This window comes from Notothenia coriiceps, unplaced genomic scaffold (genome assembly GCF_000735185.1).
Source record: "Notothenia coriiceps isolate Sejong01 unplaced genomic scaffold, NC01 NC01_scaffold00032809, whole genome shotgun sequence".
Classification (NCBI taxonomy): Eukaryota; Metazoa; Chordata; class Actinopteri; order Perciformes; family Nototheniidae; genus Notothenia; species Notothenia coriiceps.
In genome coordinates, this window is record NW_011365510.1 from 67,310 (window position 1) to 83,416 (window position 16,107).

Consider the following 16,107-nt stretch of genomic DNA (forward strand, 5'->3'; position numbering starts at 1 on the left):
GCACGACAAATATGACATGAACCGGATGGTTAGTCGAATGAAAAGGGTGAGTGTTTGCATGTCACATTACTATTATACTACTACACAACACATTTGATGCATTTTAATAATAATAGTTATTTAATATGATAATGTGTTTTGTAAGTGAAATCGTTATCTGAAAAATAACTGGTGTAGTAGAGAGGACAATATATCACTCAGTGGAATAGATGTAAAGTAAATGAAAATAAAAAGACTGGCAAAGTATCTCAAACCTCAAATATGTACTTTCCAATGCCGGATAATTTTAAGTTATAATAAGTAAGTTTACAATAACAACGCATATTTTTTTTTACTGTGATTAACAATCTACAACATTTTTTATTTCTAAATTGGGTGTGTAATTAATCTGCTCGCAGAAATGCGGTATCTATTGATCCAGAGCTGGCACAGGGCCACTTTCTGTCCCGTTTGTTTAGTCGGGTTTCAGCAGCCTGCTCTTCTTTAGCTCCGCTCTGACATCACTGATGCAGTGCTGAGCGCGTCCAGCACCCACAGTCCTGACTGCAGAGCCTCCTCTCTCCTGTCAGGCTGTCAGCTCTCAGCCTGAGGCAAATCTGTGAAGCTTGGCCCCCCCATGTTGCATCCAGGATGGAGGACGCTGAGGTGGAGGGACATCCGGTTCATTCTCTGGCAATCAGCACAGCCAGACCCACTAAGCATCTCTCTCCCTCCCCTTCTTTCCAGCGCTGTGCCTTTACCTCCTGGACCAGGGAGAATATACACAAGAAGGAATGCTGCTTCTATGAAAAGGGTGTCAGGTAGGATCAGCTGCTCTGTGCTCTGGTGGTGATGAAAGTCTTTAAACTGACCTTGCTATTTGCTGCTGCTGCTCAGTACAGACATACTGCAGCATCTCTGTTGTGCGTATGTGAGAGGAGGCGTTGCCTTTAACCACCCTGAGGGCAGTTGTGTATTGCTATGTTAACTTAATCTGTCAGTTGTCAAACTGTGCTTCTGCATGGAGACATTACAAGCATTCGCTCTCGTTTCTCCGTTAGAGAGGACATATGTAAGTGCGGCTACTCAAAAATCGAACATAATGATGAAGCCATCAAACCAGAGGACTTCACTGGCGAATCATGGCACAAACACAGACATCTCCATGAAGTGCCCACAGACGCTTTTGGGGACATCAGCTTTGGTGGTTTGGGACAAAAGACGGGCAAGGTGAAACTATCCTATCTTTCCACTTTAATAAACTTACATGCTTGCCTGTTTGTCTTCATTCTCGCCTTTTTGTCTATGTTTCATTCTCAGTATATGCGAGTGTCAACAGACACCAACCCAGAAATCCTGTACCAGTTACTGACTGAACAGTGGAGACTGTCCCCTCCCAACCTGCTGATCTCAGTGACCGGGGGGGCTAAAAACTTCTACCTGAAGGCTCGTCTTAACAACATGTTCAACAGAGGTCTTATCAAAGTGGCCCAGACAACAGGTGAGCCTCATATGTAAAGGGCTACCAATGATTAGCCAGAATATCGGCGAATGTATGTGTTTTATGAACATGTGTAGTTATGGAGTTTGGGCGTATGCCTGTGATAAAATATGCTGTATATGACTGAAAGGTTCACTCCTCCTGCCCAAACTAGTGCTATTAAAAGTGCAGTTATCTCCTTCACTAATCTTACTGACAGTTTACCATTTCATACTGCTTAGGTTTAACTCGATTTTAAATGTATAGTGTGTCTACTGTATGTATAACAGTCTGTAGCAATGCAGCAAAACAAGAAAAACGAATTAGAATTTACACGAAAAATATTGCTCTTACTTGAGTTTATTTTTCCTTTCCTTCCTTAGTCTCATCTGACATCTACAGTGGGGCAAAAAAGTATTTAGTCAGCCACCAATTGTGCAAGTTCTCCCACTTAAAAAGATGAGAGAGGCCTGTAATTTTCATCCTAGACAAAATGAGAAAATAAAATCCAGAAAATCAAATTGTCTGATTTTTAAATAATTTATTTGCCAATTATGGTGGAAAATTTGTATTTGGTCAATAACAAAAGTTCATCTCAATACTTTGTTATATTCCCTTTGTTGGCAATGACAGAGGTCAAACGTTTTCTGTAAGTCTTCACAAGGTTCTCACACATTGTTGCTGGTATTTTGGCCCATTCCTCCATGCAGATCTCCTCTAGAGCAGTGATGTTTTGGGGCTGTCGCTGGGCAACACAGACTTTCAATTCCCTCCAAAGATTTTCTAGGGTTGAGATCTGGAGACTGGCTAGGCTACTCCAGGACCTTGAAATGTTTCTTACAAAGCCACTCCTTCGTTGCCCGGGCGGTGTGTTTGGGATCATTGTCATGCTGAAAGACCCAGCCACGTTTCATCTTCAATGCCCTTGCTGATGGAAGGAGGTTGTCACTCAAAATCTCACGATACATGGCCCCATTCATTCTTTCCTTTACACGGATCAGTCGTCCTGGTCCCTTTGCAGAAAACAGCCCCAAAGCATGATGTTTCCACCCCCATGTTTCACAGTAGGTATGGTGTTCTTTGGATGCAACTCAGCATTCTTTCTCCTCCAAACACGTCTAGTTGAGTTTTTACCAAAAAGTTCTATTTTGGTTTCACCGTTCTTGTGATAATTTTGACCCCACGGGGTGAGATCTTGCGTGGAGCCCCAGATCGAGGGAGATTATCAGTGGTCTTGTATGTCTTCCATTTTCTAATAATTGCTCCCACAGTTGATTTCTTCACACCAAGCTGCTTACCTATTGCAGATTCAGTCTTCCCAGCCTGGTGCAGGTCTACAATTTTGTTTCTGGTGTCCTTTGACAGCTCTTTGGTCTTGGCCATAGTTGAGGTATACCTAGGATGAAAATTACAGACCTCTCTCATCTTTTTAAGTGGGAGACTAAATACTTTTTTTCCCCACTGTATCATGTATACATTTTTTACCAATATTGTTCAGCTAGCTGATTATGGAAAAAGACATGATTATGGCAAAACTTAACTTAAATAATAATCACTATTATGGGTCCATAAAACATTTATTCAGCACTTCTGAATGCATACAGTACATTCATTCCAAGTCAAGTGCATTTTCTTTTCTCTGTAGGATAACTAGAACAAAGTGCATTCAGAACAAAGCCAAGGTGCTTTAAAATAAACATCTAGGCCAGTAGGCCTACAACAAACTAGTGTAAATAAAGACTGTGACAGCCAGGCCTTCAACAACAACAAATGCACCTATACATTTGGTAACCTAACGTGTTGTTGTGATGACGTAATCAAAACACGGCGACAAGCACGCCGCGCGACCATGCTCGCAGCTGGCTCACAGCCAACATGTCTGCCGCTTGGAGATATTTCAAAATATCAGAGAAAGAGGCGCGGATTGCGATTTGTAAAACGTGTTCAGCTGACATTTCTGGAGGGGGTGTAACTGCAAAGACTTTCACCACTTCGGGATTACTCCACCACTTGAAATCAAAACACCCGGACAAATATGCGGAGTATGATCAACGTAACCCTGTTCTCTGACATTCGGTGATATTTTTTNTTTCCGATTCTTCTAATAAATTGCTCCCACAGTTGATTTCCTTCACACCGAACGTGCCTGCTTACCTAACTTGCAGAGCAGCTCTTCCAGCCCTGGTGCGAGGTCTAGCAATTTTGTTTCTGGTGTCCTTTGACAGCTCTTTGGTCTTGGCCATAGTTGAGGTATACTTAGGATGAAAATTACAGGCCTCTCTCATCTTTTTAAGTGGGAGAACTTGCACAATTGTTGACTGACTAAATACTTTTTTGCCCCACTGTTTACAATTAGGCTAACAATGCAAAACAAATTGGCAATTTCTGCACAGTATTTGGTCCTTGTCCACATACTTTGGTGTCCTGTTTCCTGGTTTGGCCCAGGCCTCTTAGGGACATTTGAATGCTTCAGCAAAGGTTAAATAGCACCCATGTTGTATTTAGGAGCATGGATCATCACCGGTGGTACGCACACAGGTGTGATGAAGCATGTAGGGAAGGCTGTGAGGGACTACGCCCTCAGCAGCTCCACGCAGGGCCAGATTGTGGCTATCGGAGTGGCAACGTGGGGAACCATTCACAACAGGGACGCTTTGGTGCATCCAGAGGTAAGAAAAAACACAATCACACATTTTTACTATGGCGAGAATCATCACCTGCAAAACATATCTGTTGTTTTTCCTGCCTTTCTTTCTCCTTTTCCCTTTTTTCTCGTCTGCAGGGTTGTTTCCCAGCCCATTATGAGCTGGACATCAAGGGCCAGGGTCGACTCTCCTGCCTCGATAACAACCACACCCACTTCCTGCTGGTGGACGATGGGACCCAGGGAAATTATGGAGTGGAGATTGAGCTGCGTAGCTGTCTGGAGAAATGCATCTCCGGGAAACGTCTTGGAAACAAAGGTTACAAATAGCTGATGTAGCATCTGCAAAGGCATCAAGACAACATCTCAAATCTGATTGTATTCTGTGCTGCTTTTAATATTGATTTTCTTAACGTCTAATTTTCAGAAAGTGGCGTGACAATCCCGGTAGTGTGTGTGGTTTTGGATGGAGGAACAGGCACTCTAAACGTGAGTCATCGGTTCTCTCTCTCCGTCTTTCTCAGTGTATCTGACCCTGTCTCGCTCGCTCTAATCTGAATATCTTGTGTTTCTCGTCTCAGACCATCTATAATGCCATGCTGAATGGTACACCATGTGTGATCCTGGAGGGCTCGGGGAGAATAGCCGATGTGATCGCCCAGGTGGCAGCTCTGTCAGTGACCCGGGTCACCATCGCCCTCATCCACCAGTTAATGAAAAAGTTCTTTGGCCAAGAGTATGATAAGTTCCCCGACCTCAGGATCATAGAATGGACCAAGAAGGTAATTGAACAAACTGTCAACCTGAATAATTAAATCTCCGTGTATGTCTCTGTAAGTATCTTAATTTATAATTACCGTAGCTGAAACTTAAGAGAACACAATTCTTTGGGACCTTGTCTGTACCAACAATCAATGGCAGTCCATCCCATTTCAGTCCTAAAAATGTTGCCCTCATATTAGGACTAGAAGAAAAAAGTCAAAAGATCATCATAATTACTAAGCATTATCCACTAGAGAAATCATCCAATCAGTGTTGAGACATTTCAGCCTGGATAAAGTGACTGACAAACAGCATTGCTTGCATCTGATGATCATGGTTGCTGTGGTTTGTAGCGTTTAGCTTTAAAGGTCCCATATTGTGCAAAATGCAATTTTTAATGTATTTTATACATAAGTATAGCCCCAAGTGTGTAAGGAGACTCACAAAGTGTCAGAAAATACAACCCTCTCTTTTTTCCTCCTTACCCACATCTCTAAAAACGGTGGTACAGGGCTGAAATAGAGGGGTATGAGTCATGGCTACAATGGTTGATTGATTGGTATTCTGAGCAAAACACTTCAGAGACATGTTTTGTGTCTATATGGCCCTATAATATATTGTTCAAATATAGTATAATATGGGACGCCATTGGCTCAATTGTAGTTCCTTTACTGTTTCCTGTTCTCTAACAATAGAGTCTTAAAAACATCAAGGAGCCGGTTTACCTCCCATCTCAGGCTACCAGTTGATTTTAGAATGTAAATTATGAGCCTTATGAGCCCCTAATGTCCTCTTTCAAGGGTCTTCTGGCTGTTCCTTGGTCCAGGTTTGATATGAAACCCTACATGTACATATTGTGTACTGTCTCCTTTCTTTGCCAGATTCAGGACATCATCAGGATGCCTCACTTGCTAACCATATTCAGAATTAGTGAGGACAATCACGGGGATGTGGACGTGGCTATTCTTCAAGCGCTACTTAAAGGTAAGGATTTGGTTCTTCCGAAGATGCTGAGCACAAGACTGGAAAGACTGCAGGCATTCAACACAGCCTCAAGTTAAAAGGCGATAAGGCTTAGTACCAAACCAGCTCTTAGCAAGTATAATGTTGCTTCACAGAAGACTAATCCAATGGACTGTGGTATCAAATGTGCCGAGATCCAAAACCGAAACAATTATTTGTGTAGAAATGTTCACTTCAATGGATTTTATATACAGACAGACATTGATAGCCATACTTAATCTGTTCCTAAGAAATACGCATGGTAAGTGTATTGATCCTAATGCTGGTATGGAGGAAGACCAATGCCCATTAAGAGAAGGCTTAATGCCTATTGGTATAAAAGCATGATGAGCCAGCTTTAAGTGTACTTAAAGTGATTTCATGTCACTGGACATACACTGAGCATTCACATCATGATGTCTCAGCATACTATAGCTAAGCTGCGTTGTCTGAGGTTTCCATCTCTGGATTAATTCAAATGCATTTCCAGGCAGTTGTCTTGCTCACTCAGCGAGGAAAAATTAGTCTTTTATTGTTGTCACATACAAGTTGTATCTCTGTTTTGGAATAAAGCCTTGCTACCTGCTGCTTACCTACTTAGTGTTACCCCAGGTTACCACACCAACAATTGGCTGATACATGATTTGATTTGATGATCGAGAAAAAAATCTGGGAGTCAAATATCAACACTAGTTTTCAAGTTTGTGCTCAATTTATTGCTTTTCTCAATATATTTTCCCCCAATATGTTGCTAATAGAACAAATATATTTGGGTTTTTGACAGTTTTTCCGACCAAAAAAAAGAACTCTTTGTATATCAACATTGTTGGAAGTTATAGTTTTAATAATTTTACGACAACATATAGACTAAGTTTGATTTTTAAACTGTAAAGTAGAGTGCCTTGATTGGATAGAGTGGATGATCCAACTGCAGAGAGACCTTGTAACAAAATGGTTTTATTTCTCCAGCATTCAATCAGTAATTGAGTGTCACATTCTTTGCCTTGTGTCACTATGAATTCTCCACCTCAGCCTCGAGGGCCAGTGAGTCGCTTGGCACCGAGTCCTGGAAGAGGCAGCTGGAGCTGGCTATAGCCTGGAACCGAGTGGACATAGCTGAGACTGAGATCTTCACTGAGGAGAGGCAGTGGAAGGTAGGTTCATGTTAGGAAAATATCACTTGTAACCAGCTTGAGTTTCAATAATCAGGATACATTTATTTGTTATCCTTGCAAGAATGGAAGTAGTCATCACATACAGAGCATATGGGACAACTACTTCCCCGAACAGTGTCCTTCAGATGATTTATATACAAGAGAGGGTTTTATTCAGTCACAAGATACATGAATACCGGTTCAAAGCAGTATTCTAGTTCAGTTTAGCTAAGACCCACATGAGCAATAAACATGACAGTCATATGTCTATCTCCATAGAGGCTGAATCATCATGTTAATCGTTGTCACATAGCTATCATAATAATAATAATAATAATAGCCAGGACTTATATAGCGCCTGTCATGGGACCCAAGGTCGCTTTACAAGGAAGAACAGGGCAAAACAAACATAACAAAACAAAAGACAACCAGTCAGACAGACAAAAACAACAAATAGATTAGGGGCCAAAGGCCTTGGTGAACAGATGGGTCTTGAGGGCCCTTTTGAAGGCGTCAAGCGTGGGGATGTTGCGGATCTCCGCAGGGAGAGCGATCCAGAGGTGCCACAACCATGAGCTCTGTTTTCCTGCTGTTTAGTTTGAGATAGTTGCATGACATCCATGCTTTGATGTCATGCAGGCAGCTGATGAGAGACTGAGGGGGGAGCTGGGAGGATGGAGTGGTGCTGAGATACAGTTGGGTATCATCAGCGTAACATTGGAAATTGAGTCCATGATGTCGAATGATCTGGCCGAGGGGGAGCATGTAAATGGTGAACAGGAGGGGGCCAAGCACAGAGCCCTGGGGTACACCGTGGTGGACTGGGGCCGGGGGTGAATTTGAGCTGTTGATGGAGACAAACTGTTTCCTGTTTTGGAGGTAGGATGTGAACCAAGACAGTGCTGTGCCAGTGATACCTAGGAGGTCTGAGAGGCGGGTGAGGAGGATGTTGTGAGACATGGTGTCAAACGCTGCAGAGGTCCAGGAGGATGAGGATCATATGCCTAAAACAATGTGTCCTGACGCTCTTCTAATCTAGGTGATCATACTTCTGGTTACATACACAGCTACGCAGGTCCTTTGTTATCATGGGCTACTCTGATATTGGAAGAGTACATTCTGTATTTTTCCAACTTATAGTATCATAAAAGGTAGTTTTTTTTCCCATGTTGCTATCCAAGTCACTTTACATAATTGTCCAATTCAATCAATCAATCAATCAATCAACAACTTTATTAATCCTGCAAGGGGCAATTGGTTATGAACAGCAGCTTATGTCATGTACACAGGCAGGAACATACAAGAAGAAAACACACAGATACACCCGGGAGTACAGATGTGGATAATTCCAATTTACACTATAAATAGTTCATAGCATCACAATAATAAATAAATAATCAAGTTAAAAGCCTTTCAACAATTCTGAGCAACATTCCCTGCTGATGATGAGGCATTAAAGCGGAAGTGTGTTTCTCTGTGTTCTCCTGCCTTGCTCCCATGCAGTCCAGTGACCTCCACTGGGCCATGTTCTCGGCCCTGGTTGGCAACAAGCCTGAGTTTGTGAGTCTACTGCTGGAGAACGGCGTGAGTCTGAGGGACTTCCTGCTGGACGAGGAGACCCTGTGTGAGCTTTACAAACAGCTGCCATCCTGCATGTTCCTCCGCAAGCTGGCCAAGCGGGTCCACAACGCTCACAGGAAGAAGGCGTTCGGCATGAGGCATCGGGTTCGATCGGGACAAGGAGAAATGGTCTCCTTGACTCATGTGTCTGATGAGGTGCGCCGCCTGCTGGGCAGCTTCACCCAGGCCCTCTACCTTCCCTCCAACATGACGTACCACTTCAACATGTGTCTGGAAGATACGTCAGCATCAGTGAGTGATTATTGTTATGTAAAATTGAATTGAGTTTAACACTGAAAAATAGGTGTTTCTTACAAGTTGCTGGGGTCATGTCCTCTCTATTCACCCTGGTAACAGTGTTTTATTGCACTGTGAGGATTTTAATTCTGTAATTAGAATACAAAGAAAAGGGGGGTATTTCTGGATTTCAGTATTTCTTCAACAAATCAAGGTCTACGGACTGAAATGTTGTGTCATTAAAACAATTCATGCTTCTTTTGACTTGCCTTGACACGCCTGTTTACAATAACATCGAAGATTTGATTCTATTAGTTTAAAAAAGTCGAGACATTTAAAAAACTTAAAGTCCAACAAATGCTTTTTTTCCACCAGAAAAGTCATCAGGGAGTTAGATCTTCACTTTGGGATGTTACATTTACAGGAGGTATAATTAAACATTTAGCTAAGAAATCGATATTGGTGCCTTAAGAGGGCTTGGGAGGATTTGGACTCAAGATATATTTCCCTACCCTTCAAGCAGGTTGTTAATGCAACATATTCCTTCACTTTTTACCTAGCTGTCTAAAAACTCGACATCTTCTCAAGCTCCGCTAAAGGAGGACAGTCCTGACGCGCAGAGGGACCCGGGCAGAGACATTTTCCTGTGGGCTGTCGTCCAGAACAACAGGGAGCTGGCTGAGATCGCCTGGGAGCAGGTGATCAAACACACATACAGACAAAGTTTTAGAAAAACAATAGATAAATAACTGTGTATCTCTATGTGCGCAGTGTACAGACTGCATGTCGGCTGCGCTGGCCGCCAGTAAGATCCTGAAGACGATGTCAGCTGAAGGAATGGATGCGGACGAGGCAGAGGACATGAAGAAGCTCGCCAATCACTATGAGAAACACGCCATTGGTATAACACTACAGACATGATGAGTGGCTTGAATAAAGATGTTACAAGTTGAGCATGTGTCTGCTTTTGTGTGTGTTTCCCAGGTGTGTTCAATGAGTGCCACAACTGGGACGAAGAGCGGGCTCAGAAGCTGTTGTTTCGTGCGTCTCCGTCTTGGGGAAGGACGACGTGCCTCAGGCTGGCTCTGGAGGCGGACGATAAAAGCTTTGTAGCTCAGTCTGGAGTTCAGGTACACTTTTATAAGGGATTTATATATATTCTTTCAACCGTGTCTTAAAATCTTAAGACTTCTACCTTTTGTTTGCACTGTTACGTAGAAGATTAAAATGCAAATCCACACACTTTGTTGAACACAAAACTGGTTTGAATCTAATTATTTTGAACAGGAAATTGGTATAGGGTAACCATGAAATACACTAAAACAATAAATACAAAACACACCACCAAAATTGCATTTAACCAGACCTAAAATACAAAATCAAAGAAATGCATCCTAATGGACAGAAATACACAACTTATATCAACAGACCTATTAAAAAATACTTCATCGATATATATAACCAAATCTACAAAGAGTATTAAAACATGTAAATATTTTCAAAAGAGAAAAAAAAAAGAAAAGCTTGATACAATACGGTCACTAAATGGACTCTAAATAACCCCAATGAACAATCACAATCAATCACACCTTGAACTTTATGTATATATGTCATGATGTATGTATTTGCCCTGTGCTGTGTATTGTACTTTTTATTGTCTGTTTACTGTATGTTGAATTGTATGGAACAAGCTGTAATAATCTACACTGAACACGAATTCCACCAGCTTGGCTGTGTGGTCATTAAAGATTCTAATCTAATCTAATACTACTTCATATATACACAAATTACTTGTGTATTGACTGTCTTTCAGGGTAATTACACCAATTACACACTTAATGCTGATTTTAATGAACAGAAACAGAACAAACAAAAACCACAACAATACATAACTGACTACAAAATGTTTTAGAGTAGAACAAGTTGAAAAACTGTGATCAGTGATTTAAACCTGATGAAAGAGACTTTAATTAAACACCCATATATGGTTCATATCTGATAACATATCTGTCCTGAAGGCCTTCCTGACACAGATCTGGTGCGGTGAGCTTTCAGTGGACAACCCGGTGTGGAGGGTGCTCCTCTGCATGGTCTTCTTCCCTCTGATCTACACCGGCTTCCTGGTTTACAGGTGAGCCCTAACCATAGACTGTGTATATATATATATATATATACAAATTCCTAACATGTGAAACGGAAAGTGCAGTCCTCCTGTCAATGATGGTTCTGCTTAAACAACAACCAAGACATCTAAGCTTCATTATGTTCCCATATTAACCTGAGATAATAATGCAGTGGTTAAATGATGATTAGATAAAGTAAAATGCTTAATATGTCCCTTGCTTTATCACAAGAATCAAATTCATATCAGTGTCATAAGGGACTTTCAGAAGTTAAGGCCGCCTAATCAAGAGTTGTATGAAAGCCTGTCCAGAAGATCTGTAGCAGGAAAGTCAGTACATTGTAGTAAAAACACTATGTATATACAGTAATACCAAATCAATTAAGTTCATCATAGATGCAAACATTTGGAGTAATATTGTAGTGGTTTAATTATTTAAAAGAACTCGTCTTTGCATTTGTATATGTATCTCTGCCATGCACAACTAAGGTTTTTAGTTTTTTAATATTTTGTTTTGTAAATCTACTAACCTTTTCTACCGCTTGTTGGGCATCTATAGCGATGTTAACAAGTGGTAGGTTTTCTTAATGAGTTATTATTCTGACTAGACGCGATGAAGTAATTCAGAGAGAAGCTGAGATGAACGAAGAAATCAAGACAGTGGAGAGTGTAACGGGAAGTGTACTTCGAACAAGCACTCGCAGTCTGTGAGTAACAAGTCGCCTTTCAACACATTAGAAGCAAATGATGAATACAAACAACGTTTTTTTTATGACTGTGTGGCAATTTCCTGACTGTATTTCACATGTAGGGGAAAGCAGTACATGTCTTTGACCCCTCGACCTCTGTGCCCACAGCGACTCCTCCGGCCTGCAGCGGCAGAAGCCTCTGGGCAGATGGTCCAGGCTGCTCCACCTGTACAGCTCTGCGCAGGCCAAGTTCTACTTGAATATCGTGTCTTACTTTGCCTTCCTCTTCCTCTTTGCTGTGGTGCTGATGATCGACTTCCAGGCTACGCCCTCTAGTGGGGAGGTGCTGCTTTACATCTGGCTGCTCTCGCTGGTGTGTGAGGAGGTCAGACAGGTGAGAGAGAGCTGGGACATGTTTTACCTATGTATGCCTTATTCTAATAAATTATTATATTACTCACTACATTACTGAACTGTACACCACAGGCCAATTGTCTTAATGTAAGTAATAAACTGAGAACATTTGATCAATATGTCTATGGTTTAAATTATTGTACTTAATTACCTGTGTCTCTTGCAAAATATATTGCATTTTAAAATACAAACACTGAGGGGTGTGGTCTTATATCATACATATCTTGATTTATGTGGTATTTTCTTCCTAAAATCATGGCCAAAATAAATTTTTCGGATGTCATTATGACATTTTTCCCCAATTTTGGAGTGATGCAAAGAAATATCCAAATGTCCCTATGTAACGGGTCACAACCGTAAGTGACCTGTTATCGATCAGGTAACACAGCGAAGCATCTAGGTGTCTTTTCTGGCGTTTATTCTGAGAACAAAACAAAATATCCTCCTTAAATCCACGCTGCACATCCTCCGCAGCACTCACTTCAATGTCATCTTTAGTATTTATAGATTAAGAAATGAACAAGAAAATCTTATCAAGTAATCACACAAAAATACAAACTAGGGATGCACGATATTGGTTTTTTGAAACCGATACCGATAACTTCCTGCTTCTCAAGACCGATACCGATAACCGATAATAATAAAATATATATATATATATCTTGTATTGTATATTGTACCTGTAGTTTTTTCCTCGTTTTAGCCCTGGGGTCGTCTCTGGCAAACTTCTTGCCTTTTTCAAAAGCCTCGTCGATAGGTAAAAGCCCCGGTACCTTTGCAGCTGGCTTTGGATTCGCCGCTAGTTTAGCAGCGCAGGCGTCTTCGTACGCTTTTAACACACCATCGTAGCGATGGCGATGTTTCAGGTGACTAATCAGGTTGGAAGTATTATAGCTCGTTGCCTTTTTCCCTCCTCATGGAACTTCTGCATTGCATTTGTTAATACAAATAGCAAGCAAACTATCTAACTCTGAAACTTTGAAATAGTCCCATACTACCGACGACATGTTTGTTTACTGTCCTGGCTTCACGGCCGCACACCATTTACGTCACTGCCAGGCATGAGTTAGGGAGCGCTGGATTTGTGAAAAACTCCCCTCTTCCTTAACCACTAATACCACAGTACTGGCAAAACGGGAGGAGCCGAGTGAAAAACAAGCGCCCCTCATCCCAATCCACCCACACCGCAGTATTCTTTTCTTTTTTTTTACCCAAAAAATATATTGTATATTATCGGGGCTATTAATACTTTTATCGGGTTTATCGGGATGACGTCATAATTCCTAATATCGGACCGATAAATATCGGGCCGATAATTATCGTGCACCACTATTGAAAATAGTCCCCAACAACCACACAATGTGATCTGTTTAAGGAAGACCTTTTTCAACAAATAAACTCGGGCTGAAGAGGTCATTGATTCTACATATCTATTTATCTTGTTACAGTGTAGAGTGTATTCATGTATTTAGACTGGGCACTTTTATGGGGCGATGCATATGAGCCGCCCTGCCTGCAACAGGCTCAGGGTCAAAATGTTCTCGGATGTTTCCCATTGTCAAGTTAATGCTGTGTTTAAAGCCCAATTACGGCACCGCAGTCGCCCATGCTGAGAACTTGGCAGATTTCTGCTGCTGGCCGCTGAGCAGCCAGAGGATTATGTGTCGTGCTCAAGGGCACGCTGGCATTTGATTAAAGAATCAAATGCCAGCGTGCCCTTGAGCACGACACATAATCCTCTGGCTGCTCAGCGGCCAGCAGCAGAAATCTGCCAAGTTCTCAGCATGGGCGACTGCGGNTTTTGGAGTTAAATGCATCAATCTGCTGCATTTTGAGGAGAAAATAAAGAGACTAGATTTATGGGAATACCTATATGAAACAGAACTGTATACATTTCAATAATCATAAAATCATGGCCACAACCAATAACATACCATTTCCAATATGAAAAAACACTGAAATGTATTTATTTTTGGTTCATTTATAGTTGTGAGTGTGTCTGGGCTCCTGAATCAGCCTTTCCTGTCTCCCTCCTCTCCCCCCTGCTCCTCTTTGAGGCAGCAGCAAAGACTAGGTTTAGCTCTCAACAAGTTTTAAAAGTGTATATTACCTTTTTTCACCTACTTAACTTTTAATTTTTTTATTCATGTATATTTTACTAATCACTACCCCCTCAAATGGAAACATGTGTTTACATAAATGGTGACCAGCCCGTTTGAGACCCACTGAGAACTTAGACTAAGTTAACTATCTAAACACTCAGAGTCCTTTACCTCACCTGAGCTGAGGTTGTCCCGAGCTTGAATGACAGAGACCAATCAAGGGCTTTGATTTATGATCTGTATGACAGTGGTCATGTCGGCAGGCCACATCATGTAGACAGCCAGTCACTGTGTGAGGCAGGCCACTTGTGTGAGGCAGGCCACTTAACAGGCCAGGCCTGAAACCCCCCGGTCCTCCCGATGGCCAGTCCGGGACTGGGTATAGGAGGCGTAGAGCGAGGGATCATTGTCCACAAGTAAATCAATCGCAGATGGCGTGGTGTTCGCAGACAAAAATGGTCGCGAAATATACTTGGGCGGCCCAACCTCTTAAGCCCCACGGACCCGGTTCCGGGGCTGAAATCGCTTCATTTGCAGGAAACAACGTCTAATAAACTATGAATATTTTATATCCATATAACGGGAAAAAACTCATTTAACTGATCTTTTTCATTTTTTTTCCCAAAAAAAGCACACAATACTAACAGTGAGCCTCTGAATTAGCCCCGAGCGAAAAATGCTAACCTATTACTGCACAGAAAATCCCTCCTAGCTCCCTTATTACTTATCCTAGCTGCACGTCCAACACATCGTTTATGATCGTAAAGACACAGAATCTAACGGTGCCCACCTCAACACTGAAAGATAAAAACTCCCAACGTTATCAACAAAAACGTACATCAAAACAAGTGGCGCTAGGTAGCCCACAACACCAACGGCCCGTCCACACAGCGGCGTGCGTTGACGCTTGCCGGCGGGCGTGTCTGAAACTCGACCAACAACCAATCACATGAATCTCCCGCCCCTGACACACAAGCAGCGGTTTGATTGGCTAGAGCTTGTACTGGCATATGATTGGCATATATCCGATTGGCCCCGACGCCTTCTTGCCCGGGCCGCAAAAAGTGAACATGGCTCCAAACTTTTGGCAGCGAGCCACGGCCACTAATGCAGTCAGTCGAAAAGGACGTCACTAGCCATTCAAATGAAGTGAAGCGTTCAATCTTCCAGGGTTGTTGTGTTTTTTTTTTTGCGCCCATCTGTGTGGACGGGCCTACATGGCTTACCCTGTTTTGTTACCTTTGGTTTTCGGTCAAGAACGTCCTTCATTGGCATTAAACGATAACAAGGATGATAGTTAAACCATAGGTTAAATCCGATGTGGCTGTGTCCTTTGAAATCTGATAAATCTATAAGCAATAACAACTGCAAATTCCCGTTTCAAATAGTTAGTAGCATGCCATCTTTTATTCGTCTCGAATGCCTTCATTAATTTGCCGAAGACCCCATCCTTGTTAACCAGAGGTGTGCCGGACGATTCCCTTCGGAATTCTATTGTCTCTAAAGTCCAGAAAAGAGATGTCACATTGTCAAAAATCGAAGAAGGCGGGGGGGCCCCAGAGATAATAAGGGGTAATTTAGTATTTCTTCATATCCCCAAATGTTTCCCCTAGATATGTTAGGTTGTTTTGTCTTATATATTTTCTGTCCAATAATATGGTCAAATTATCACTGTTTTTTTGCAATCAACTTTGATACAGGGTACTTATTATATGTGTACTTGAATCCTAAAGCCGTTATTTTGCTTACCTCATCACCCAAGGTTACGTTTCACTAAAGTATTAGTTACACAAATATCTTTTGGACCGGACACTATAAATCTAATCAGTGGTTTTACCATCAGTCAATCGAATTTTTTCTTTTTAGCAATATTAAAAACATTATTATTTTTGATTTTTTCTG

At 41.8% G+C, this 16,107-nt stretch overlaps 1 protein-coding gene across 1 annotated transcript; it reads left to right on the plus strand.

The window, feature by feature from the left end:
• Positions 1–562: 562 nt before the first annotated feature.
• trpm2 (transient receptor potential cation channel, subfamily M, member 2) lies at positions 563–12,161 on the plus strand. The gene is made up of 15 exons (XM_010789363.1): positions 563–800; positions 1,041–1,480; positions 3,965–4,128; positions 4,242–4,422; positions 4,531–4,592; positions 4,685–4,885; positions 5,747–5,849; positions 6,900–7,021; positions 8,525–8,893; positions 9,439–9,576; positions 9,650–9,779; positions 9,863–10,008; positions 10,897–11,009; positions 11,609–11,707; positions 11,858–12,161. Exons 1-15 carry the CDS (start codon positions 631–633, stop codon positions 12,159–12,161), a joined length of 2,742 nt encoding a protein of 913 aa, XP_010787665.1. The 5' UTR covers positions 563–630.
• The last annotated feature ends 3,946 nt before the right edge of the window (positions 12,162–16,107 follow it).

Coding starts and splice junctions, on each gene's coding strand:
- trpm2 (XM_010789363.1), top strand. CDS start 631: ATGGAGGACGCTGAGGTGGAGGGACATCCGGTTCATTCTCTGGCAATC. Junction 5,850..6,899: donor TCTTCAAGCGCTACTTAAAG/GTAAGGATTTGG, acceptor TCTCCACCTCAG/CCTCGAGGGCCAGTGAGTCG. Junction 11,708..11,857: donor CGAACAAGCACTCGCAGTCT/GTGAGTAACAAG, acceptor CTGTGCCCACAG/CGACTCCTCCGGCCTGCAGC.